At 43.0% G+C, this 24,439-nt stretch overlaps 1 protein-coding gene across 5 annotated transcripts in view; it reads right to left on the bottom strand.

Moving 5' to 3' along the window:
* The window catches only part of MED15 (mediator complex subunit 15), a 35,305-nt gene that overhangs the window by 7,494 nt on the left and 3,372 nt on the right, over positions 1 to 24,439 (bottom strand). For 3 of the 5 annotated variants that reach the window (XR_010920204.1, XR_010920205.1, XM_067549989.1), the window contains exons 2-10: positions 22,256 to 22,343; positions 19,927 to 19,978; positions 18,914 to 18,943; positions 17,403 to 17,615; positions 16,188 to 16,453; positions 13,652 to 13,984; positions 12,082 to 12,171; positions 6,870 to 6,989; positions 75 to 217 (exon numbers count right to left, since the gene is read on the bottom strand). Coding sequence is in view for 3 of the 5 variants with exons in the window: in XM_067549989.1 (XP_067406090.1) it covers positions 75 to 217; positions 6,870 to 6,989; positions 12,082 to 12,171; positions 13,652 to 13,984; positions 16,188 to 16,453; positions 17,403 to 17,615; positions 18,914 to 18,943; positions 19,927 to 19,978; positions 22,256 to 22,343 (1,335 nt within the window). In the remaining 2 variants the exon portion in view is untranslated. Of the gene's footprint in view, positions 1 to 74; positions 218 to 6,869; positions 6,990 to 12,081; positions 12,172 to 13,651; positions 13,985 to 16,187; positions 16,454 to 17,402; positions 17,616 to 18,913; positions 18,944 to 19,926; positions 21,299 to 22,255; positions 22,344 to 24,439 lie in introns of those variants that run through there. The other 2 variants (XM_067549991.1, XM_067549990.1) reach the window with 2 other exon arrangements.

Below are 24,439 nucleotides of genomic sequence, written 5' to 3'. Positions count from 1 at the left end.
CCTTCATGTTCATCACCATCTGGTGAAAGCATCTTCAGCTGCCACTCACCTCAGGTGGTCACATTCTGGCTCACCTGACATTCGAGTTTGGCTGGGAAGTTGGCTGCCCTGGTTGAGGGGATGGCTGTGGCTGAGGAGGTGGTGGCATTGACTGGGGTGTCTGCGCTTGCTGGACAGGTGAGGGAGATGACATCATGGTAATACTGCTCTGGCTGACCTGAAAAGGGAAAGAATACCATGAACGAAGAAGAGAGCTGACAATGGGAACCTATCTAAAAAGGCTTTGACTATGGTGAGAAGAGCATCCTCTGGCCTCTATAAGAAACAGAAAGTGTTAGTTTCCTAAACTCCTTCAGAGAGCACTGCCAATACCTCACAATTCTTTCCTGAGGTACACAGGGAATGTTTCACACTGAGATTTAACTAACAGTTAAAACTGCAAAATAATGCATGTTTTGTGGAGTCAGGCATTGAGTTCCTTTTTCCCCAAAGCAACAAGCTTAGATTAAAATATCAAAAGTTCATCTGAACTATCCTTTCCTTTATTAGAACTATAGTAAATGAGGTCAGGGAGGAAGAGGCATTCCTTGCTTGAGAATTTATGACCACAATAACAAAAAAGCCTTATTTTGGCTTTCAACTAATATTTTTCAAAGCCTTTGGCTACTGCACCCAAACCTGCTTTCTTTAGAAGGAGGGGGAAGAAACAGATAATATATGGAGAGTGAAACATAATATTCTTAGTATTCACATTTGAAAGCCTGGGGGGAGCCAGAAATGTTTTCAAGTAAGTGGTTGGGATGGGAAAAGGAAAGGTTATTTATTGGTTTTATGGGTTTATGCAACTCCATCCCACCTAAAGGACAAAGATCAGACTGGGGAGTCTTCTATGCAGTCCCAAGGACTTCAAATCTACAACCCTTGGAAGGGGAAATTATGTGTACAATAAAGTTTAGTCTTCATTTGTAATAATAAGATGACGCAAATAAAGGGTACAGATTGAAATAAAACAATTTATTCCTATGATCTGGTGGTGGTAACTCAGATTCACAAGGTGATTTGAGCTAGTCTACAAGAAAGCACATCATGATATCACAGTATCTCATGGATTTACCATGAGCCTTCTAATGGGATCCTGATAATCAGCCAACTCAATTTTCATCATGTGGAAAGCAAAGAGCGCAAAAATTCCACGAGCCCCAAACATTTCAGGGGCTCTGTATATTTGCTCCTTTCTCTCACTAACTCAGAGCTAGCCCACTATTGCCATGGCCCATACTGAATGTGGCAAACATAGGAAGCATGGCATGATCTACCATATGCACAGAGGGTCACAAAGTATTCTTGGCCTGGAACATCAGGACTTAAAGATACAGAAAGTTAAACTTTTACTAACTGACTGTCCTCTCACATTCTCTTATACTTCTTACACTGCTTACAATGAACAATAAAGTGAAGTTTACTATAATCCTGCATGTGCTGTTCCAATAAGTAGGATTTTAGTAAAGTGCCCCCTTCAGCAGCACACAGGGCACAGAAGAACAGCAGGGAAAAGTCTAGCAAAACTGAAGTGACTGAGGTTCTAGGCAAGAAAAAGTAATGAGCCCAAATGATCTAGCTAGAAAGAAATCTAGGGCCTCTCTGAGCTGACAGACAGACATTCTAGTTGATCATCCACTAAGGCACAGCTTAACATTCATGGCAATGTGACATGTTATGGTCTCATGTCTACTTTCAATAACCATTCCTTTTCCACCCACTCATCCATGACTTTAATACATGGTTTCAATGCTTCTCTTTCCAGATGCTTTGAGGCAGCAGAGCTACCTCCCTTTTCTCCATAATCAAATAAGCAATGAAGCTGTGCTCACTGTTTTCATAGGAGGGGAATATCTGCCAGTGCCTCTTCCCAGCAGTTGAAGAACAATGCTTGGAATTAAATGGCATAATTCTGCCTCCTATGCAACTTTTGTGCCCTGAGAGCTCAGTTGAAGGAGGAAGAAAGACATTTCACTAGGGTTTCCCCTTCCTTCAAATCCCAGCCTGCCCCAATGCACAGGTCCTCTCTTCTTGGCAAGCATCCCTTATGAGCACATCAAATAGTGCGAGTTGTTGAACAGCAAAGGACAGAGCAGACTGCATCTGCAGTGCTCCTAGCTCAGTACCAGACAGTCACGTCCAATGTCTGGGGTCCTTATCTTTAAAAAATTGTATACCCACTGTACAGTCCCCCGAGTATACAATAGCAAACTGAATTAGTGCTTATATCCTGTTTCCTTTCATAGTGCTAACCATTCATACAAGAAATGAGCGTACACAGAGCATGTTCTCTCCTTTAAAATCAGCCTGCACCCCCTGCTGGATTCAACTGGGAAGACTGCAGTCCAGTGCTTGACACTCAGTGTGGTTATGACATTTTCATAGATTCCAAAGCCATCATCTAGTCTGACCTCCTGTATAACACTGTATAATAAGCTCTGCCTCCTCTTTGGCAGCAAACCCTCTGCTAAGAGTATAGTACTTTAGGAGATGCAGGTCAGACCTGTGCTGAGCAGCGACCTGACTCTTCAGTCCATCCTCACCATTCAAAGCTTCAGTCATCATACTACCTTTCCCACAACTGCTTTGGTGCTCCAGGAATCTTCCCCTACTAGAGGTCACCTCAGACACTTGTAATCTTCTGACTCCTACACAGAATTATTCCCAGGGAGTAAGATAACATTATACAATTTAATACACAAGACCTTGGTTTCTAGGATATCATCTTTACAGCTGACTCAGACTAGCTCTGTAAAGTCCAGCTCAATTCCACAATAGGTTTGCATGACAAAGCTTGCACCCAGCGAAACTCCAGCAAATCCAAGCTACCTCGTGTTGCTTAGAGGGTAGCACGTCATGCTGCCATGTTCTTTAGGGGAATCTCACCAAGTAGCAAGAACACTTTTGGCCTAAAGAAAAACTCCAGCAAGCAATTACCTTACAATACTTATACTTTTAATGCTTAAGCCAATGAGCAAAGCCCTGTGTACCCTCTAGCAAGCCAGATTCAAGTTTGTCACCAACGGGCCCCATTTTGTGGGGCAGACTGAAAATTCTGCAGAAACTTCAAATAAATTTAACAAACAGGTTTTCAAAATCGCAGTTGGATCAGTATCCATTCTATTACTTTGATATTAAATTCACCTTTACTTTATTCGGAGATTTCCAGTGTGCTCAAGATTTTTGTACCATCATTTCACAAGTGCATTGTAGAACTCAAGGCTACGGAGTCTTAGCAAATCAGTAGGGGAAGCTGGGGATTTTGACACTAAAGAATATATAGCAGACAGTTTGGGATTAGTACACTGGCTTTTATTTTAGCAGAAACACTTGGCTAAACATTATTAAAGTAGAAAAGAACTCTTTAATCTGACATTTAAATTACAATCAGTGTACAAATCAAGGCAAATGAGACAAATGGGGAAGTTCACCCCTCTTAGTTATTGTTTTAGACTTAGGAAGACCCCACCAGCATTCAGTTCATGCTTCATAGCTCTTCAGTCACAAGGGCTAGAAGCCTAACTTTTTTTAGATGAAAGTTTTAAAAAACTGAGCTCAGTTCTGAATTTGGTTGCAAGTTCAAATAGCCACTAAATCAGGAGTTCTCAAACTGGGGGCCGTGATCCTTCAGTGGGTCGTGAGGTTATTATGGGGGCAGTCGCGAGCTGTCAGCCCCTGGGTATGCCGATAAAGGTGACATGGCTTGCATCACCACTTTTGCAGTGGGTTGTCACCCCAAAATATTTTCAAAGGGGGTCCCAGCAAAAAAAGTTTGAGAACCCCTGCATTAAATTGTTGAGTACTAAGTCCTACCAGCAATCAGTAGTGCAGCTGCACTCTGAGCAAGATCCAGAAGCTACTCTGCAAAGAGACCATCAAGCCTTGTGGTGACAGATACATGCTGCTCTTGAGTCATGTAGGATAAATAGAAGACACAGCCTGCACAACAAATATTTTTATACCACATCCACATTTGGTCCTTTCTTGGAAAAGGTGTTATCAAATGTGACACCAAGATTCTTAACTTTAGCACTACCTCCAAATTAATCTTTCAATTATTGGGTCAAGAAGATAGCATTCCTATCGGACTAAAATATGTACAGACTAAAATCCGGCATCCATGGGACAAAAAACTATATATTCTTCTGCAATCTGAACTGAATTTTTGGGGATTGGTTTTACTCCAAGCACAGTAGTCAAAATTTTACACCATGGATCCTGTGCTACCCAAACACCTGCCAAGTCAGTTTAATTTTTAAAACATTCTTCCCATCACTGCTGACTGATGGTCCATTCATCCTACTTCCTTTTCCAGGAGCTATTTTCATTCCAGCTACTGCCACATGTACATGTTTTCCCTTTTCCACTGGCCTACATTTCCCCAGTTGTCCAACACTACAGGACATCATTCTCATTAAAGTGGCACTTACAGTCTGCACCTAATGCATTTGATGTCAAGAGTCCAGGCTTCCTAGCAATCACTGGCACAACAGCACGAAGAGGTCTATATATATAGAACAGGCAGCTGGACAGACAGATTAAGACTCTCTCCCCCATTGTGGTGGTCTCACTTTAGCACAGTAGTGCCCAAACCTCTCCAATGTGCCCCTTCTTACCAGTAATGGAATCTGTCCATGCCCCCCCATTACTGCACAGCCAAGGCTTCTTCAACAGCAGAGCTTGGGGCAGAATTGGGGATGGGGAGGAACTAGGGCTAGAGATGGAGCAGGTCTGAGGGTGGAGCAGGAACGAAGGCAGAGCTGGCCTGGGGATGAAGCAGGGGGCAGAGTGGAGCTGTGGCTGGGGGTGGGAGTAGAGAGGAGCTAGGGGCAGGAGCAGTGCTGGAGGAGTGCTCACTTCCCAGCTCCATGGGGGCTGGCCCAGGCCCTGCCACACCTCGCAGCCGCATATTCCTCAACCCCTCCCTAAGGGGGCACGCCCCCGCAGTTTGGGCACCATTGCTTCAGTGTGGATGAGAGGCTCAGGGCTATTAGTGTAGCAAAGCCTACTGGAAATACTTCTTTGACTCAAATAGCAGCTACATCGGCTGTGTGTTTTATTTCAGCTACAGAACAATTAGCTGGATTAAAGTATCTTTCCAGATGCAACCAGAAAAAAAATTGCATTGAATAAACATGCCAGAGTCTGTGATGTATTTCTGGTCACTGCATCTTTCTGCAGCACCTGCCATCTTAGCCAACACCTTACTTTAAACATGAAGCGTACCTACTAAGTGTTGCACTTCAGCAGCAATACGTATACCATGCAAAGGACTCAGGATTTATGGATATCAGATGCTCCAGAACTCCAAAGCCTGCTAGCAAAGGAAACTTAAAACCCAACACTGGGAGGATGACAGAACCCTTGTGTAACCTGTTAACAGGAAGCAGCAATATGGAAACTGGAGCTGCTGAGCAGATATCAGCTGTGAAGGTGACAATGTGAACATAAGACGTGCAGCTCATGAGGCCCATGGAGTCTGTCTTTGTACATGCAAAGCCTATCAAGCACTAGATGAGCAGTAAGAAGAGTTGATCTCTGCTTCAGTGTCACTGCATGAGATAGCTTTAAATCAAGAGATTCGCACAGGGCTCAGCACTGAGGAACAGTAGTATATGGTTTCATAACTAATTCATAGAGCTGAGGTAGGACTTTGCTATTGTGACAATGCTCTTGAGCAAATGAGCACCAAACGCCTTTTCTGCTTCCTTCTAGTTTTTCCCCCTTCTTGTTCTTGAGATGACATATACTGCACTAGTGAAACATGCGAGAAAGGATAGTGCTGGTCCTGTTCTTTTATGGCAGGTTTAATAGACTCAGATGTTAAGGTCAGAAGGGGCCATCATGATCATCTAGTCTGACCTCCTCCACATTGCAGGCCACAGAACCTCACCCACCCACTCCTGTAATAGACCCATAACCTCTAGCATATTCTGATCTAAAATTTCCCGAAAACAACTGGATGGGGTCCTGCCAGCCTGTGTAGATATATTTTTCTGAGGCAGGTCAACAGACAAAGTGCTGTTATGTGGATTCCTGCTTCATATCTTTGAAAGGATAGGCAGAACATGGGCAACTACCTGTAGGAAAGAGGGGTAGGAAGTGCAGCAGAAATCTAGAAGTGTAATTTGAGGGCATAATCACATGCTGTTTGCCACAGGATCATGTTTTATTTTATTCAAAGATTGTTTGCAACTTGCATCTTTACTAGGAATTTAAAGAAGTAACTTTTTTCTTTAGTTCAGGATTATTTCAATTAGCTACATGTTTCCTGCACCATATCCTAATCATCAATTGAAACTGAAATTAGCATGTTTATTGCTCATGAAAGAGGCACTAACACTAGCCAGAGCAATGCATAGTATGGGGAGGTGTCATGCAAGCTTCCCAACACAACTCAGCCAATGCCTTAATGCCTTGCACTATACCAGTCCTGGGGACTCTCTTGAGCAAAGACAAGCCATGCAGTGGTTTTGTGATATGTGCAAAGATTAAGCAGAGACCAATAAATTTGATTAATTTGAGACCTGATCCATATATGAACATGGAAAAGTTTTAAACATTAAAATGTGAACTGTGTCACTTTTGCAAAGCTTTATTCAATATCTCAAGCTCACAAAAAGTTTCCATTTAAAGGGAGAAGGGTACACTTGGGACAGACTGCTCAAAAAAAGCCCAACAGTACAAGTGGCTAAGAGCAAATATCTACAAGTAATATTTTGATGAAGATAAAAGTGAATTTCTTTTAGTTTGAGGAGCACTAAAATATAACCCAAGTACTGAACGCCTTGTACAATCCCTGACACAATGTGCTTCAACTCAGTAAATACCTGTGGCATTTGCTGTCCGCCCAAAGGAATGGAGCTTGGAGGCGTGGCAGATACAGCGGTGGTAGGCGGGAACCGTGGTCTTATTTGCATCCCACCTCTGGCCATAGCTGCGGTGATCATCTTTGAGGACAGAGGGACAACAGACAAAAGTAATCGCAAAACAAGAAATGCAGTGCACTGGCAGGATGAGAAGCACATGCAACCTCCAGGATGGGACTCCAGTGAACTTTTCTCCAGAGATGAGCCTAATAAGCTAGTTTATGGATCAAACCCCCTGCTTCATATACCCTATATCTTCCATTTCTAGAGGGCATCTAGTGAACCCTAAATATTATGTAGGGTGATATCTAGATACAAGTATATGGGAAATGCCAATTATATAGAAGTATAATTTGGTTGAAGGGGTTTCCCAAATTTTGCCTGACATCTTGAATTTCTAACTGAATATTGGAAATAAGGGCTTTAAGACTTCCATCAAGAATGCTTTATACAAGCTTCTTCGCTCATATATTGTCATAAGTCTTTGTTTCTGATGTCCTCTACCATATTATGGATTCATCTGAGGATTTGAAACCCATAACAATATTCACACATTGCATCTTTCCACATTAATGGAACTGATGGACATTTCAACAGTAACTACTAAGACTCCTCCAATGAAGTCTGTGATTTAGTGAGCAAGACTTCAGAACAAACTAACCCATGGCAGTATAATGACTCCAAAGAAGAGACGTCCATCATTCCAACAGAAAGGACTTCTAAGGTTTAGATAAAATACTCCCTCCTCCTGCCTTCCATTCCCAGAATGGGTCAAAAATATAGTCAAAACTAAAGTTTGAGTCCCCTTGGGTGAACACCCATCCCCTCTGCCAAATAAAAAGCCCTAAAGTTCTTTCTCAGGGCCACTAACTTCAATAAAGTAACCGGCCTTCAGGTATGTTCATCCCTTTACTTGGTTTCCAAGTTACAAGGACTCAGAAGAATCCCTTGGAATATAAACACTGCTTAGGACAGATCTCAAAGGTCAGTGCTAGAATGGATTTATTTTTAGAAATAGTCTTAAGGGTGAGTTTCTCCTGGTACCAGAAATCTCCTTGCAGGCGGCTGGATTTAGAAACCGGACATTTAATCATATACACCTGCATAGTTTTATAATTGCTTAAAATGCTGTAATTACACAATGTGCTATGGATCAGAAGTCTGATACAAGTGAAAATTTAGCATTTTGTGGCACATTCTGCTACTGGGATTCAGGGAATTTTGGCACATGTATGCATATCAGTGAGGAAGAGCTCCTTTTCATTGCTTGGCGCTTCTGTGACAGAGAGCTCCAAGTCCCTTTTCCCTGATCTGTATACTACTAACTGTGATAGCAGGACTTAACTAGTCCAGGTGTGAAATAAGTCTCCTTTAGTTTGAATGATTGTGGGCATTCTTGCTTAGTGTTCTGTGTCAATGGATTGAAGCAGCCAGCAATGTGTCTCTAGAGAGTCAGAGAATGCATGTGCTTACACTTGTTAAAATAAATAAAATTAAATTACAACACAGCAAGACTGAGAAAGGAAAGCAAAAACTGATAAAGAAAAAACTGCATCAAATTCAATAAAGCTGTTAGTTCACAACATCAGAGCAATGAGGTCTCTTTCCATCTGGGCAGTGAGGGATGGTCAGAAACAGGATTTCAGAAGGTAAACAAATGGGAGAACTTCAGACACCACACACATGCACATGAACAAACACAGCATGCAACAGCCATCACAAGTAAAACAATCCAGCATTGGCACAAAGCACAGGTGGATGCTACAGAGTGCAGTGAAGAGCTACCGTATCAACATGAGGGCTGGTGGAGCAACACAATCCTAACGAAAAGGAAAATGCTGGCAGAATACATACCCCTCCAAGCCCAGTCCACCCACCGCATGGACCAACATGTGCGCACACAAGGGTCCAGTAAAGTATGTGAAAACCCATGGATGCCATGCGAAACCGCATGTACCATCTTAATCCTGTTTCTCATGCTTACACCACCAAAGTGAGCACATTAAATCTCTCCTCCAGAGTCAAGGAAATTAGATGCAGATTCACTGTTAAGGAGTCTGGCTAACCATGAAGCAACAACAGGACAAACTCTGATTCAAAGGTTTACAGCTGTTCAGTGGTTTGTTTTGGTTTCGTTTGGTTTTTTAAAGCACATGCTGTTGGAGAGGAAGGGAATGTGATGTTAGAATTAGACCAATTCCCTGATCTTTGACTAAGGAATTCGCCCTTTGCCACCTTTCCAGGTGTTCAAGAAGTTCATTACAATAGCTCCACTGGTACATAAGGGACCCTACCCCTTTAGTATGTGGGTGAAGGAAAGAGGTTCAAGAGACTGCTGTTGCTTTATGAAAGTCAATACAGGACATCAGCACCACATTTACAAGACCTATTGTGTAAAAACGGAAGGCCTCTATGATGCTGCTGCTCCAATGACAGTGCTTTGGGGCTTCTGGAGAAAGATTTATACTGGAGGCAAAACAAACTATATTTGAGATACCCTCACCATGAAAATCAGGACAAATTATCTTTGGGGGAAGGGAGGGAATCCTTCCTAAGAGAGGAAGGCAAGGGGAAAGACGAAAGGATTCTTCCCATTTAAGATATAAACCCCATGATTTGATAGCATCAGTCAGTCTGGATATAAGAATTTGAATCTTATAAAATCCCCACAGATTTGCTCCAGATGAAGTCTGACTCCTTGGTTTGAGGATTCAGAATTCCCCAAATATCCAAGCAAGCATCATGTTGGGATTATCAGGCCAGCTCCTTGTTTTCAAAGAGCAACAAACAAATCTCTATTCTGTGCAGCTGGAATATGTCAAAGCAGAACAGAGTGTCTTAAACTTAAGTTTAAAATTCAGGTCATCATTTGTCTTCATGTCCAGAGTGATCGTATGGCCCTTCAAGTAGGCTCTGGTCACTAGGACATTGCTTACTTCATTAATCTGCTCAATCTATGGGCACAGATACAGTCTGATAAAGGGTTAGTACAGAAGCAGCAGAATGCTCCTGTCTGAACAAAATCACTATGACAACTTCAGAGAAGAGCCAAATTCTTGTTTCCACACTTCATCCATGTTAAGATTTAGAAATGGCTTTAGTTGTACCCAAAGACACTGAACAAAGACTTAAATGAAAAGGACACAAACATACTGGTGCTCCTAGGTGCTATAATACAAATAAATAATAATAGCAGCACTGATCCAGACTCCCAGACCATTTGACAACCACAGAACATAAAGCTCATATATAATGAGGCAAGTGTTATGATACAGTATGCTTATAATAAGACTTCCTCAGAATAGAATCTAGAATTCAAAGGAGCTTTTATAGAAAATTTTAAGGAAGTATTGTTAATGAAATAAAAATAATAGGAGGAAAAATTTACTCTCCAAAAGAAGCTGCTAGTTATAAATCAAAGAAAATCCAGTCAATGCTCTGATATCCAGGACTGTATTGAAATATTCTACTATAATCTCAAAACTAAACATTTTACTATACAAGATATTACAAAAAATATAAGAAACATGTTTAGTTATTGGACAGAAGAGAATTAACCGAATTGTAATTGATTTAAACTGTATCAGTATGGACATACATGAGTTTAGTGAATAAGCCTGCCAGTGGAGTTCAGAAAGCTTTCAGCAGCCCTAATTTGTGACATACAGAGTTGTAGTTTATCCTGTATAGCAACGAAGCTGGGATGCAAAACCAGCTGTCAACCATCACCACCAGAAGTGTTCCAGATGCACTGTGGTATTAAGCCACCTGTATGGGGAATTCACTTAACGGGGCAGGAATTAGGTTGCACCCATATGAATACAGCCCATTTGCTGGACAGCAACACTAAATTAGTGACAAGACAGCCGTCCTGCAAGCCACCCTAACTCCCTGTAGCTCCCACCTGAAGATTATTCACAAAACAAAACACAAATAGAACAGTTTTAAAAGCAGATATTTAAACAGTAGTGAATGGGTTCTGTGTCATTGCCAGTGCTGTTCCAGTTGTACTTACCACCGCTCATCTTTCATCTGGTGTCAACATAATGTAAGAAATATAAAAGGGCCCAGTATAGAAACAGAATGTAATGGCCTAGCAAAACTTCAGCATCAATAAAAGTGGCTTTGGGTTATCTTAGGCCACTATTCCTAGTACAGAACCTGAGGGATGCAGGTGGGAATAACCACTAATCATTACAACTCACCCTGTACACAAACTTTAAACACTGAAGGGGTGTAGGATGCCCAGCCCATTACGTTTCAACTGATGGCAGCATGATCCAGTGGACAGGGAGTCAGGAGAACTGGATTCCAAGTCACTTTCCCTATATGCCTCAATTTCTCCATCAGAAAAATGTCGATAATTACACTTCCCCATGTTAGTAAAACACTATCAATGAAAAGCACTAAGCATTACATGAGAGCTTTGAGGAGGGTGGGAAGTATGGTTCAACTCAAGTCCAAGGAGTCTTCCCCATCTAGCCTTAGTGCTAGGCACACAGAGGAACACAGTCACTGAGGCTAGAGTGTTTATTGCAGCTTAAGGAAATGTAGCTGTGCGGTGTACAACAACCTTCATCCAGCACTTCATATGCAACTCATTTACATGGGCCATTTATCTTGAGAGTTCACATTCAGAAAGAGAACTCTGTCTATTTCACTCAGAATGAGAGGGGAGAGGAAATGATGGAACAGAGAAAAGTGGGGGGAACATATTAGTATCTCCACTATTACTTTTGTGTTTGGGAGATGGAAGGGAGATCACATCGGAGCATGGATCAGCAGGCACCAGTTCATAGTAGAAAGAGACGTTCATAAGACAAGGCAGTCTTATAAGAAAGTGTTATGGAAATAGAGGTGAAACATTCCAGGAACCAACAGTTAGACCTATTGCATGATTACAGTCGACAGTCTTAATGTGCGCTGCTATATCACTCCAGGCAACAGTATCTGACCTACTAGGGACAGGCATGCACAAAGAGGGTATCAACAAAATCCTCCCTCCGACTCACAGCAAAAGGGAAACAGTGCATAATAGCCCATACCTCCTTCATAAAGGTAACTGATGCCAGACCCCTCTTCAGAAAGCCACCAAAAATCCATCTTCATGCTCAATTTTCGCATGCACTTGCTACAGGCCTGCACTAGCGATACTGGCTCCATGGGCCCTTACCTGCCCTGAAGCTCCCATCTGAGCAGCCTGAGCTGCTTGGACTACTGCCGCTGCCTGCTGCTGCTGCTGCTGCACCAGTTGAGCTCTTACCTTGGGTATTAAAAGAAAGAAGGGGTAAGCACATGCAACTGGTTATGGTGGATGTCACCTTTCCACAGTATTAGATCAAATCCTTCAGTTATGAGCAAACAAGACAGTCAGCTATGCATTTCCACTGGATTAGTGTGAGACTCACTATGAACACGAACAACTGGCTTAGAATAAACCTCTCCAATGCTACACGTTATTGACTTTTCTCTGTGGCATCGTCCCTAGTCTGGCATTCTATAGGTAATTCAATTGCCAGTTGGACTTCATGGCAAACATAATTAGCTTTGCTAATAATTTCACTCAAGTACGCAATATTGAATGCCTGCATGCGATATCTGTTCAGAAGTGTGCATTGCTCTGTAACTGTTGCATGGGTGACACGTACGTAGGGTATTCCTAAACGAGCTGCCAGGAGTGACTACTGAACATCCTTTCAGCACTGGTGCCAAGCCCCCACCTTCAGTAAGGCCAAGAATCAAGTAGAGTAGGGCTTGAGGTTAAAACTTGATCTCCTGCTTAGTACTGCACAGCACTCTTACTAAGCCTTCACGAGGTCAGTTTCCACAGCACTAAACAGTAACTCAACAATAGGAAAAGCTGCACCATTAACAGCATGAACTGATTCAGACTGAAGTCCAAAAATCATTCTGTCTTCAGCCTATCAACTGTTATTTTAAGAGAAGTTGTATCAAGTAACAATCATCCTTGGCAAGATCAACCATAATACTACAGTCATCAGGGACAGATTTGGCTATCATTGTTGCACCTCCCTCAACCGCTGAGGTTCTAACCCAATAGTCCCCAAACTGTGGGGCATGAGGAATGTTCAGGGGGGTGCAGCAGGGCCTGCACCAGACCCCAGGTGGGGCGGGGAGGGAGTGCCACCCAGATGTGGTCCCCAGCTGCAGCCTCTGGCTGACGCAGACCAGGCTGGGGAGCGTGTGGACCAAAAGAGTTTGGGGACCCCTGTTCTAACCCCTTTAAATGTAGTGGCAGAAGCAATGCCAATGGGGTCTCACACTGCAGTAGTGTGGGGGAGCCGACATGTACCCCAATAGTTACGTACTAGGGCATTCAAATAGTTTGCTCATGTTCTAGCAGAATCAGCATTCATCAGAATTTAATGTTATATCTATATAAAATGAGATCTCACTCATCTCTTTGTCCTCCAATAGCAACAAAGGAACTGAATTTCAAATACTAGCTTCTCTGTCCAGCATACCAAACAGTTTCATAGACGAACTACAAAACCTTGGGATTTTACCAAAGAACTATGCTGTGCTGGCAAGCAATAAAGCAATACAAGTTAGTGGTTAGCATTGTTATGCATGCACTAAGTTAACAGTTGGCTTAACACATTGCACTATTTCACATCTCTGCTATTAGCACTAACAAGGCTTATTTATCAGTGAGGGCTTTCTATTTCCCTACAGGCTGACAAAGTACATAACCATTTGTTTGGTATCTTTAGCACACTTACCTGCATGGCTTTTATCTGCTGTGGTGTCAAAGGCATGACCTGACTAGAGATCTGTCCAGAGATTGCCTGTGCTTGAGAGACCATGGGCTGGGGCTGAGACTGCGGTGGAAGCTGAGATTGTTGGGCCTGAACTACCTGCTGCTGTTGCTGCTGTATCTGTTGCATCTGCTGTTGCATGACTTGCTGAGGCTGCTGCTGCTGTATCTGTTGCTGTGGTATTTGTTGTTGTTGTTGCTGCTGCTGCTGCTGCTGCACCTGCATAGCCTGAGCTGCCTGCTGCTGTAACTGCATTTGAGCAATTCGCTGTAGTTGATGCTGCTGCTGCTGCTGAATCTAAAACAGGAAAAGCCAGGGTGCTAAAGTTTCCAGCAATGCAACAGTGTCTTTAGTTTTAGGAGGTAAGCCAATGGCAGGCAGCATACTAACTCATCATATTACGTTAAAGCATTTAACCCAGATGAAAAACCTAACCCTTTGAGGCAGCCTCAGGCTTCAAACAACTCACCTGCAGGCAATTTATATTCTAATTTCTCTTTCCAGATGAGCACAAAGTCACCTGATACCACTAGGAGACAGTTTTATGGTGAAGGGAACCAGCCCTCCAGCTTCTCCCACATAAAAGATCACAACACACACTTCTCCAAACTGTCATCTAGCTAATGTCAGCATTACCATTTACCTCCTGCCCCATAAGAACAAAACAGCATAAGCCTCTTCTATTTGCATCATCAGCTTTGGACATCTCATATTTTAGTACTGCATTTTTTTTTTAAAACGACAATGAGGAATTCACACAACTGAGACAAAACAGCTACTATTTCTAGAGGAAACTGGAGGGAAGACGGATGTCCTCCACTCCAATCCTCTCCTACACTCCTGAACTTCTCAGAAGCAAACAATCATCATCTTGACACAGACTCAAATAAGAACAGGACAAAATTCTTAGCTTCTTTCTTGCTATGTGTCATGGGCAATGGCCTCGGGTGTTATTGGGATGTTAAACGAAGGGCCCCCGAGTTGCTGTGCAGAGAGGACTACCTAATGAAGGGGGAGTCCTGTGTAGTGTGACCGACTCCCCTCGCTCAGTTCGCCGTGGTCCTGACAGTGTTACAGTGACCAACGGTTTCCAGCCCTTCAATCAGTACCAATACTCAATGACCCTGTTACAATCCGAGTCTTTATTTAATTCACAATTCCGATGAAGATATAAGAGATAGAAAGGAAAAGAAATCCTGAGCAATTCAGGATGTAAGCAATAGGAATGCGTGCCTAAACTGTCGCAAGTCCCCCAATAATACCTCAATACCCCAATCGTGGCTCCAAGCGAGACCGCTACAATAGCTGGTCCTCTGTTATCTCACTTGCAGTGATCAACAGCGACCAGTAACAGTCCCTAACTATACTTCTCGTGCCTTAGGCCTGCTATGCCTGCTTCCTGCACATAGCCCCAGCCTCACGGTAACCCTTAACTGTGTCCTCAGGACGTTTCAGTCTCACCTAGTCTCTGAGCGAAAGACTTTTCCCCTTGAAGCAATCTTAACCTAATCTTCTGTTACTTGTCTAAAAGTATCAGAGGTTCCCTACTTCCACGAATGGCTACGCTGCTCGGCAAAGAGCCGTTTGGTCAGGAAGGCCACTCCTACTAGGCCTAATACCTAATCACCGTACTCAATCGCAATATACTGACTCAGTCTTTGATTCTGTCTCAATCAGTCTTTGATTCTGTCTCAATCAGTCTTTGATTCTGTTCTGCTTTGCTTCAAGCGGTTTCTCTTCCGGGCGAAGTCCAGAAGTCAAGGGGTCGAGAAGGGGGATGTGCTGGCTATCAGCCTCTGCTGTGCTGATTACATCCGAACACACCACACTCCTGGGCCGTTTGACTCTATCTTTTATCTAGTTTGGACCTTAGTCGAGCCAATGCTTGGTGTTGCTGGTTGGGTAGAACTTTGGCCTACTTAGACTGGCACTTGCCAATTGGAACCAACAATTGGCTTCCATGTCAATTAAGCATATTGGTTTGGTGATAAGCCCTTCATCTGGCTTATTTTGCTAATCCAAATAGGCCAGTGATATTTGCTTAATTTCCCCCTATTTATGCTAATTATACCTTATACGCAAAATCAAAACTCAAGTTTAGTTTCTTCATATAAAGTGATCTAAAAACGCACGCTGAGAGGATGATGCTCACCCATCTCTCACCCGTTACACTTGACCGCAACACATTCTATTATTCTACTCAAACAGCCATCCAGCTGTATGTGAGCCGGGCGCAGAGCGCCAGGCCTCACACTGAAAGACCAGACTGATCAAGAGATGAAAGCTGATCCTTTTTCTCTAGGATAGGACACGTTGCTGCCAATGAACTCTGCCAGTACAAGCTGATGCCTTGCCCAGAAGCAGAAGTATGTTAATCTCAGTGTGGAGAGCTGGCTCTTCACTTTGCTATGTAAGCCAGAGCTCTGGAATGATTCCATCTGACAAGGGGCTGACAGCAGACTGCCAGCAATGCCTTTGTGACTGCTTCGCTGCTCATTACCTGTTGCTGGTTTTGTTGCTGCTGCTGCATCTGCATTTTCAGGATGTGCTGCTGCTGGGCTGCTTGCAGTTGCTGATGTTGCTGCTGCTGTTGTGCAGCTGCTGCTGCCGCCGCCTGCTGCTGTTGGACCTGGAACTGTTGCTGCATGGCGGACTGCTGTGCCTGGAACTGTTGTTGCTGCTGCTGCTGCAAGGCCACCTGTTGCTGCTGAAATTGCTGCTGTTGCTGCTGCTGCTGCTGCGCCATTTGTTGCAGTTGGAGCTGGGCTGAAAGTCAGAGTGTGTGTGTACAGCACGACTGAAGTGTAGCCAGCTGGTCCAACAGACAAGACTGGTGATCTCAACTCAACTCCTTTTACAGGAGACTTCAGACACCTTGGTGTCTTTGATAGCACACATTTGTGCTAGGAGCAACTGCATAACAGCTAGCACATTAACCCATTATAACCTCCCATTTCCAGATATAGATTATACTCATTTCAACAACATGTGTTGTTCGTATTATCACAGAATTTCTCATTACTATGACATCCAAGCCTCACTCTTTGGCTGACTCTGCAATCTAATTAAATAGCTTAAGAACTGCAGGAGGAGGAGGGTGGGCGGGCTCATTCATACCCCAACAGGAACAGAAAGAAAAGGTCTCACATTGTTCCACAAAGAAATCTTTAGTCAAAGGAGGAGCTGTCCTAATGGGCTCTGAAGGGAGCCTCACACCTAGTGGCCATCAGCTGGAATGATGGAGGCCACAATGAGGTGTTATAAAGTAAAGCAGGTGGAAACAAAACACTAAGAATGTCCAAGAACTAAAATATTTTGAGGGGAAGGAATCTACTAGTCAGATCCAAACTCTTGATCAGAATATTCAACCTCAGTCTCAAATGCAATTGCAAATGAGTCCACACCCAAGCATCAAGTGGAAAGTCACAAATGTTAAGTATAGACAAAGTGGGTGAGGTAATATCTTTTATTGGACCAACTTCTGTTGGTCCAATAAAATACATATTATCTCATCCCTCTAATATCCTTCAACCAACACAGCTATAACAGTGCATACAGCTATAGATAGGATATTTATGGTAACGATGGAGGTCTACCCCTTTCCCCACCTCATTTAAATCTGTTTTTCTCAGATCAGTGACAAGGGGTGAGATGTATTTCACTGAAATTAAATCATTTTAGGCTTCCAGTGGATAGGCACATATTGAATACTTACTCTGTTGAGTTGCTGCAGACACACCAGACATACCATGAGGGGCCATCCCAGAGGTCCCAGGAGGCTGCTGCCCTGGGAGGCTCATCTGCTGCCCCATTGGCCCAAGTCCACTCATCCCACCCATTGGTGCTCCTTGAGCTCGTGAAGCCATGCCCATTCCAGCTGTTCCTGCTGGAGGGCCACCTGTTAGGTTCTGCAGTGCATTCATAGAATCTGTGAATACAACATCATTACTAACAGAACAAGATGTGGACTTGTCGGCTAAATTAGTTCTCCATGCTGTGAAGCCACAAGGAAGTTTTAGCCTACTAGACTCAGCATAGGACTAAATGTTCTACTCGAGTTCTACTCTCACAATTCTGCCACTGACTCAGTCAGTGGCTTTAGGTAAATCTGTCTCCATTTTTCCATCTGTAAAATGGGGACAAACAGTGTGAGGATTATTTAGATATTTGTGAAGTGCTTTAAATTCACAAAGCACAAAATAAATGCTAAATATATATTAACGAGAGGGAAGTCATTGGTCACCCCTACTCTAAAAGGATATACAGGTACAGGCAAGACATGGCAGGCTCAGCATGCTGTCAGCAGAGCTCTATGCTACCACATGGGACACATGACCTGTAACTCCAGGAAGTAAGAGCACACTGATGTGATGGATCCAAATTAGTTCCCTTCCACTCCAGGTTAAGGAGTGGGAGTGCTCAGGAGACCATGAGTTCAGCCTGAGAAGTACCTTGCAATGCAGTTCCTCTAGACTGCCCATTGAAGTTTATCCACACACTCGTCAGATACCCACGTTCAGCACTCCTCAGTCAGAGAGGGTGATAAGTTTGGGTTTGGGGCTACAGAAAAGTAACAGCAAGCAGACTTCTGAAGGAGGGTGCATTACAAATGTTTCAGGAACAATATTACTGTTGTTAATCAAGTGTGTAATATGTTCTCTTTGATCTAGACCCTTATGGAGGAGGGCACATATCAAAGAACATAATTTTAGAGCACCCCAGAATCCTGGCATTAATATATATTGTGCACCACATCTTTAATCTATACTGGGAAGAGATGTGCAACAGACAGTTGGTGTCTCACCATATACTCTCTTATAGGGGGCTTAACATAGTTATAGAGGAGATTCTTTCGGGCACAGTTCCTGCTGACAGGACCATTCCACAGACTTGTAACGCAGAACAGGTATCAAGCTCACACACCAGTGAAGACTGCAAGAAGGTAAGCAAGGATGAACTCAGCTACTTCCTGCTGGAGAAGCCAATTCACAACACTGGCATTTGCTGAATAGATTTAATGATGATTGGCAACAACAGACAGTACAGGGATGAAATCAAAATAGTGTCCCACGCAACACCTATATGTGAGTCCAGGAGGCTCACTAAAAACTTTCCTCTTCACCATAGTATAATTTATTAAGAGTTTAAGTTGCCCTAATCCCTCCCTGCTTCATATGCCACCAGAAATACTGACAATTTTCATTTAGACTGAAAAAATGTTCTTACCACTGACTGAGGCCTGAGATTTCTTAGTGTCTAGAAAATAAGAGTGAATATATACACAAGTTATACATTTTGCTACATTGTGTTGAACAGTTGACTATAAATACATGGCAATTTAAACTGTTATGCCCAATAACCAATGCATTAATAGTACAAAAAATTGCTTCCTATCAGTTACCTACATGCCTCCAAATATTTTACCCAGATTCCCTACCCTAGGCAGCCAGCCACAGAGCATGAGAGCTCCTAGGTTACTTCCTAATCAGGGACTTAGCATCCCAACTGGCTATGGAGTGCTGCTCCTGCAGACATGCTCTGCAATGTCAGATCATTGCTACCAACATCCCACATGGTTCTGCCAATGTAAGAGCTCTGCAAACTAGATTTTACTCTCAGGCTTCAAGATTAATGCCTGCTTTGTGTACTAAATATAGGTGAAATTTTCTACAGAATAGGACACGCATCTGAGGCAGCTCCTGGTGCAGTGTCTGACAGGTAGCTTTCTCCAGCAGTTCCACACCTAGGAAGATTCATCAGCACTTTGAGAGAGTTTGTTGCATTCCAAAGACTTCTTTCAGAAGGAATAAAACTAAAAGAAGGGCAGATTTCATGGAATCCTGAGTTAGGGTGAGGAGAAATGTTACTGTAATATTATATAGCTGAATGCTTTTTATTTCATTTTTACATCGAAGTAGAGCAAATAAATGTAGCTCAGCCACTTCACAGCATTCTGGTGGTGATAGAAATGGAGCGGCAAAATGACCACAGAGAAGACATTTGGGGAGATGAAAAGTGGAGATTTCAAGAACTTTTTAGTATGTTCTTCGGTTCTAGATAGACATTTTAAACAAGATTACACATTCAGGAGCTGGGAATATATTCCACAACAGAAACAACTAGAGCAAGTCACGGAGAATGCCAGGCAGAACTGGCAGATTCAAGCCACCCAAAAAGCTATGCTTTAATCTTTGCGATCACTCCTATCACTATAACAAATAAACATGAGAATTACTTACGAATATCTCGAAAGTGGAGAATAAGTCTGGCCACAAGAGAAAGATATTCCTCCTAAAGTTGAAAACAAGAAGCAGCTTAGCACTGAATGGGGAAGCAATGCACTCCATGACTCACTGTTTCCCTTCCTCACATTGCCATTCCCTCAGTGCAACAGAGGGGTCCCCTCTTCCTACAGGGCTGGTAAGCTTTTTATAGCAGCTCATTTGCAGACCATGATCTGCTCAGGAACTGAAATGGGCAGGGCATGTTTCTAATAAAAAGATCATTGTGTTTAATTGTGCAGGGCAGGAGGAGAAACAACAAAAGCTGCGTAGAAGAGGCAGACAATTGCCAATGCAGTCACATACTAGTAGTACTGTACATATGTTTATACACTAGTAACAGCTATGTCTACATTTGAAATGCTACACAACTGCATCTGTAGCATTTTACATGTAAGCACTCACTACAGCAACGGGAGGGGTTTTCTCATTGCTGTAATTAATTCACGTCTCCAAGAAGCGGTACCTAGGTGGATGGAAGAACCTAGGGCTGTCTTCACCAGGTGGTTAGGCTGGCACAGCTCTCTCTCGGAGGGGCGGGGGAGAGGGAGGGGGGGCAGGTTTTTCACATCTAAGAGACATAGCTATGCCAATATAAGTTTTCAGCGTAGGCCAGCCCAAAGCCTTTTAGGCCAGATCTACACTCAAAAGTTCAGTCAAACCAGCTACATCACTTGGGATGTGAAAAATCCACACTCCTGAGTGAGGTAATTAGCCAACTTAACCTCCAGTGTAGAATTCTTCCATCGACCTACCTACCACTTCTGATGGTGGTGGATTAAATATGCTGATGGGAGAATACCTCCTGTCGCTGTAGTGAATGCTTACACTGAAGTACTACAGTGATGCAGATGCAATGCTGTAGCATTCCAACCATAGACAAGCCCTTATTTCTTACTATCTTCTAGCTCTTTATGTCTGAATTATGTAGCTATTATTTAAAGCCAGGCTTGAGTGATGTCACTTCGCATTTTTTAAAAATTATTTTTAAGCAGATGCAGTACTTTTAAAAGGTGATAAATTGAGAGCCCTAAAGACTAATGCCCCCAATTTATCAACAGAACAGGTATAACATAGATAATAGAAGTGCAAGTAGTTTTCCTCCCATCGCTTTGCTAATAAACTTTAAAGTGGATAGAAGGATCACTGTCAACAAGGATGCCAATTGTAGTAGTGTTTGTGTGATGGAGATCCTCAGCAACTGAGCCCACTCAGACAGCCATACATTACAATTCCTTATCACCTGGCTTTAAGGAAGAAGGAAGTTTAGAGACTATCTAAGGCTGATTTATCAAATACTGCAGCCTTTTGCAAGTGCGAAGACCAGCAACTGAAACAAAGAAAAAACATTCAAAAGTAAAGTTTTCTGCAATGCAAGAATAACTAACATCTTGTAGCATTTGCACTTAGCATAATAAAGATCTCTAAAGATTTCTCTTAAGACTTACATTAGTCTTAATTAGTTTAATACAATAGGCACTATCTATAGCAGGGGTTTCCCAACTGTGGGTGCTTCCCCTTGGGGAGTGCACAAGAACAGTTGGAGGGGTTGGCACGTGTGGAGGTGGGAGGGAGCACTATGCATCCAGCCCCACCTGCCCCCTGACCAGCTCCACCCTCAGACCTGTTCAGCATCCAGGCCCAGCTCCACCCCCAACCCAGCTCTGCCCTCATCCCTCTCTGCCCCCATCCCCAGCTCAGCTGCTAGGAAGTCATGGCTGTGCAGTAATGGGGGGAAGGGAAAGACAGATTCCATTCCTACTAAGAGGGGGTGTGGGGGAGGAGAGACACTACTGAAAAAGCTTGGGCACCACTGACCTAGAGCCTGAAGTTGCGCAATAAGATGATAACCAAACTGCCACACAGCCCTCACCAATTCCCTTCAGTCATGGCCCTGCACAACCTCTTTTTGGCTACCATGGGCTCTCCTGATCAGCAAAAATCACGCTAAACTGTAGATAAAGTGAGTTAACTGCACGTGGGTCTTTTAGATGAGATCTTATAAAGCACATTCCTGTGTTCTGCATGGTCATTAGAGAGCCTGTTGCGTCTTTCGTGATAATAGAAATTCACCATACTGTCTTTGCCAAACATTTCACGTCTCACTATTTTATGTATAGTGTGCAAAGCACTTTGGTTTCTCTCAGCATTAAATGCTTCTGTATACATTTAACTTAGTTTATGCCCTGGCCAGATGTTGCTAGACATAGTTTCATTTGGGAACCTGGTTTATCTACTCCCCACACACCAAGACAGACACTCTTGGAAATACATGAAAGCGCCTTACCCGAGTTTTGGCCTTCAGAAAAACGTGACTCTCCATTTCTTTGCTGGATTTATTGTGGGCTATACTGGCCATCCTCATGGCCTCATCACTGCAAAACAAGAGACAGAATCCAAGGACGTTAACTGATAGCAGCAGAAACCCCTTTCCCTACCTTGGGAGCAGATGGATGGCAAGTTTTCAACACTGGATCACTCACAAATTCATACATACATTAAAAATAAAGGAAATTAATATCATTGATTTATATGCACATAAATGCCATGAACATTAATAGCAGATAGCCAGGTAGCCAGTACATCAATAGGAGAAGTCTCCTCTAAATCATTTACCTCCTTGCTAGAAAGGAAGAAAATGAGATAGGAAATACCTCCCATTAGGTAGAGATCTTATGAGATTCAGCAACTGATTCCAATTCAAGGTGCACAGGAAACCATCTTCTCCTGTCAGAAGACCAAAATAAACACCTTCCATGCTATGGGGGTTGCCACGGGGTTTCTTTGCTACTTTTAGCCTAGTGTAATTTAAAGACACTAACTTGGGACATGGATTGTACTCCTCTCTCCACCTTTCCAACATAATTTGCCTCCTTAGATTGTGACCCTTTGAAGCAGAGATCATATCTGCATATGAGGTTTATAGAACAGCCAGTCAATAGAGGCCAATCCTTAGGGTACACTCTGAGTGCTACTAAAATATAAATATAGCATATACTTGAAGCTTTATAAATTCATACATTATTGATGGGTTGTGTGATTAATCTTTTTTTGTAATAAATGCAAGTGATGCAGTCTCATCCCCTCTGGATTCATAACCACAGAAGTATCCCAGTCAGCTTTCAAAAACAATTTAAGTAAAAGTTATGGTTACTTTGAGGGAACAGAGGGAGATGGGTCTTTCTGCCGAGTGCCCAGACACTACCAAATGGGTCACATCATCAGTTAAGAGCAATATGTTCATTCCCTTTTGTTAACAGGAATATGCTGAAGAAGAGAAGACGTCATGACAATTGGTAGCTTTGGTTTAGGTGAAGGGCAGGTGAATTGTCAAGGAAACCTTTCTGTTCAGGAGTCCCTGAGGAAGGCTGCTCCTGCCCGTACCTCTGATTTCATTTGTAGTGGTTTAGGCCTGGTCTACCCTACAGAGTTTTGTTGACACAGGAGTGGAGGTGTACACCTGAAAATGCTCATCCCACCAATACAACTCCCGTTACTCTAACGTAACTCTGCAACGTAGACCAGGCCTGACTTTTTGTCTCTCTTCAACTTCTCTCACGCTGGCCAGCATCTGTTTTTTGCCAGGTTCCTCTCTCCGCCACCTTAAACGGATAACTCAAAATTTTGAAACCTGGCTAATTTTAAACAGCTCCAATTTCTCAGAGGATCCTATCAACAGTATGGTATGGAATTCTCATTTATTCCATTACTAAATTTAAGGGTTGTTCTGCACCTCGGGTATTTAAGAGGGGGTCTTTTCAGCAAGTGAAAGTGGCTGGACCTGAACACAATGACAAATAGCCCACAACTTCCCCATGCCTCAACTTATCATAGCACAGCACCAGCAACAATCAATCAATTAGCTTTGATTCACTCTAGGAAAGATGAAAGTTAAGATAATGCAAACATGTTTCCTGAACAATGGATCTCAGTTTGCTTCAAGTCAGGGTGTTCCTCATACACTGCACCCTAACATGACCTACTCATAACATTTTTAGATTCTAATTATTTTTCATACAGTGATAAAGCATATGGGTGATTGGAGCAGTGAAGGGAAATGTGAGTGTGTGGGAGAGCAGTACGGAAGGTGTGGGGGTTGGAAAAGTGCAGGAAGGGGGAGAGAAGGATTGGGGGTTGTCGAAAGGGAAGGGAGATTCAAGGGTGGGAGGGGTTTGGGGAGTGAGAAGGATTAGACTCTGGGAAGGAGGACCTGGGGATGAGTGGCAGAAGGAATGGGGTCTACAAAGCTACAAAAGGCTGAGTTCTTGCATAACTAGACAGGGTACATTTGCATACCCTCTCCCTAGAGATTTACTGTGAAACCCATTCTTGTCTGGTACTTTGTGTCAAATAGGCTTGTGAAGCTCCTAACATTTCCCTAGGTTAGCTTAGTCATGTCTGGAGGGAGACATTACATACAATCCCACAAGAATACATAAATATTTGCATTTTTAATACAATGAACTCCTAA

This window comes from Emydura macquarii, unplaced genomic scaffold (assembly GCF_026122565.2).
Source record: "Emydura macquarii macquarii isolate MOO-44397 ecotype Brisbane River unplaced genomic scaffold, CSIRO-AGI_Emac_v2 contig_1254, whole genome shotgun sequence".
NCBI lineage: Eukaryota > Metazoa > Chordata > Testudines > Chelidae > Emydura > Emydura macquarii.
This window is presented reverse-complemented; position numbering and strand designations above follow the sequence as displayed.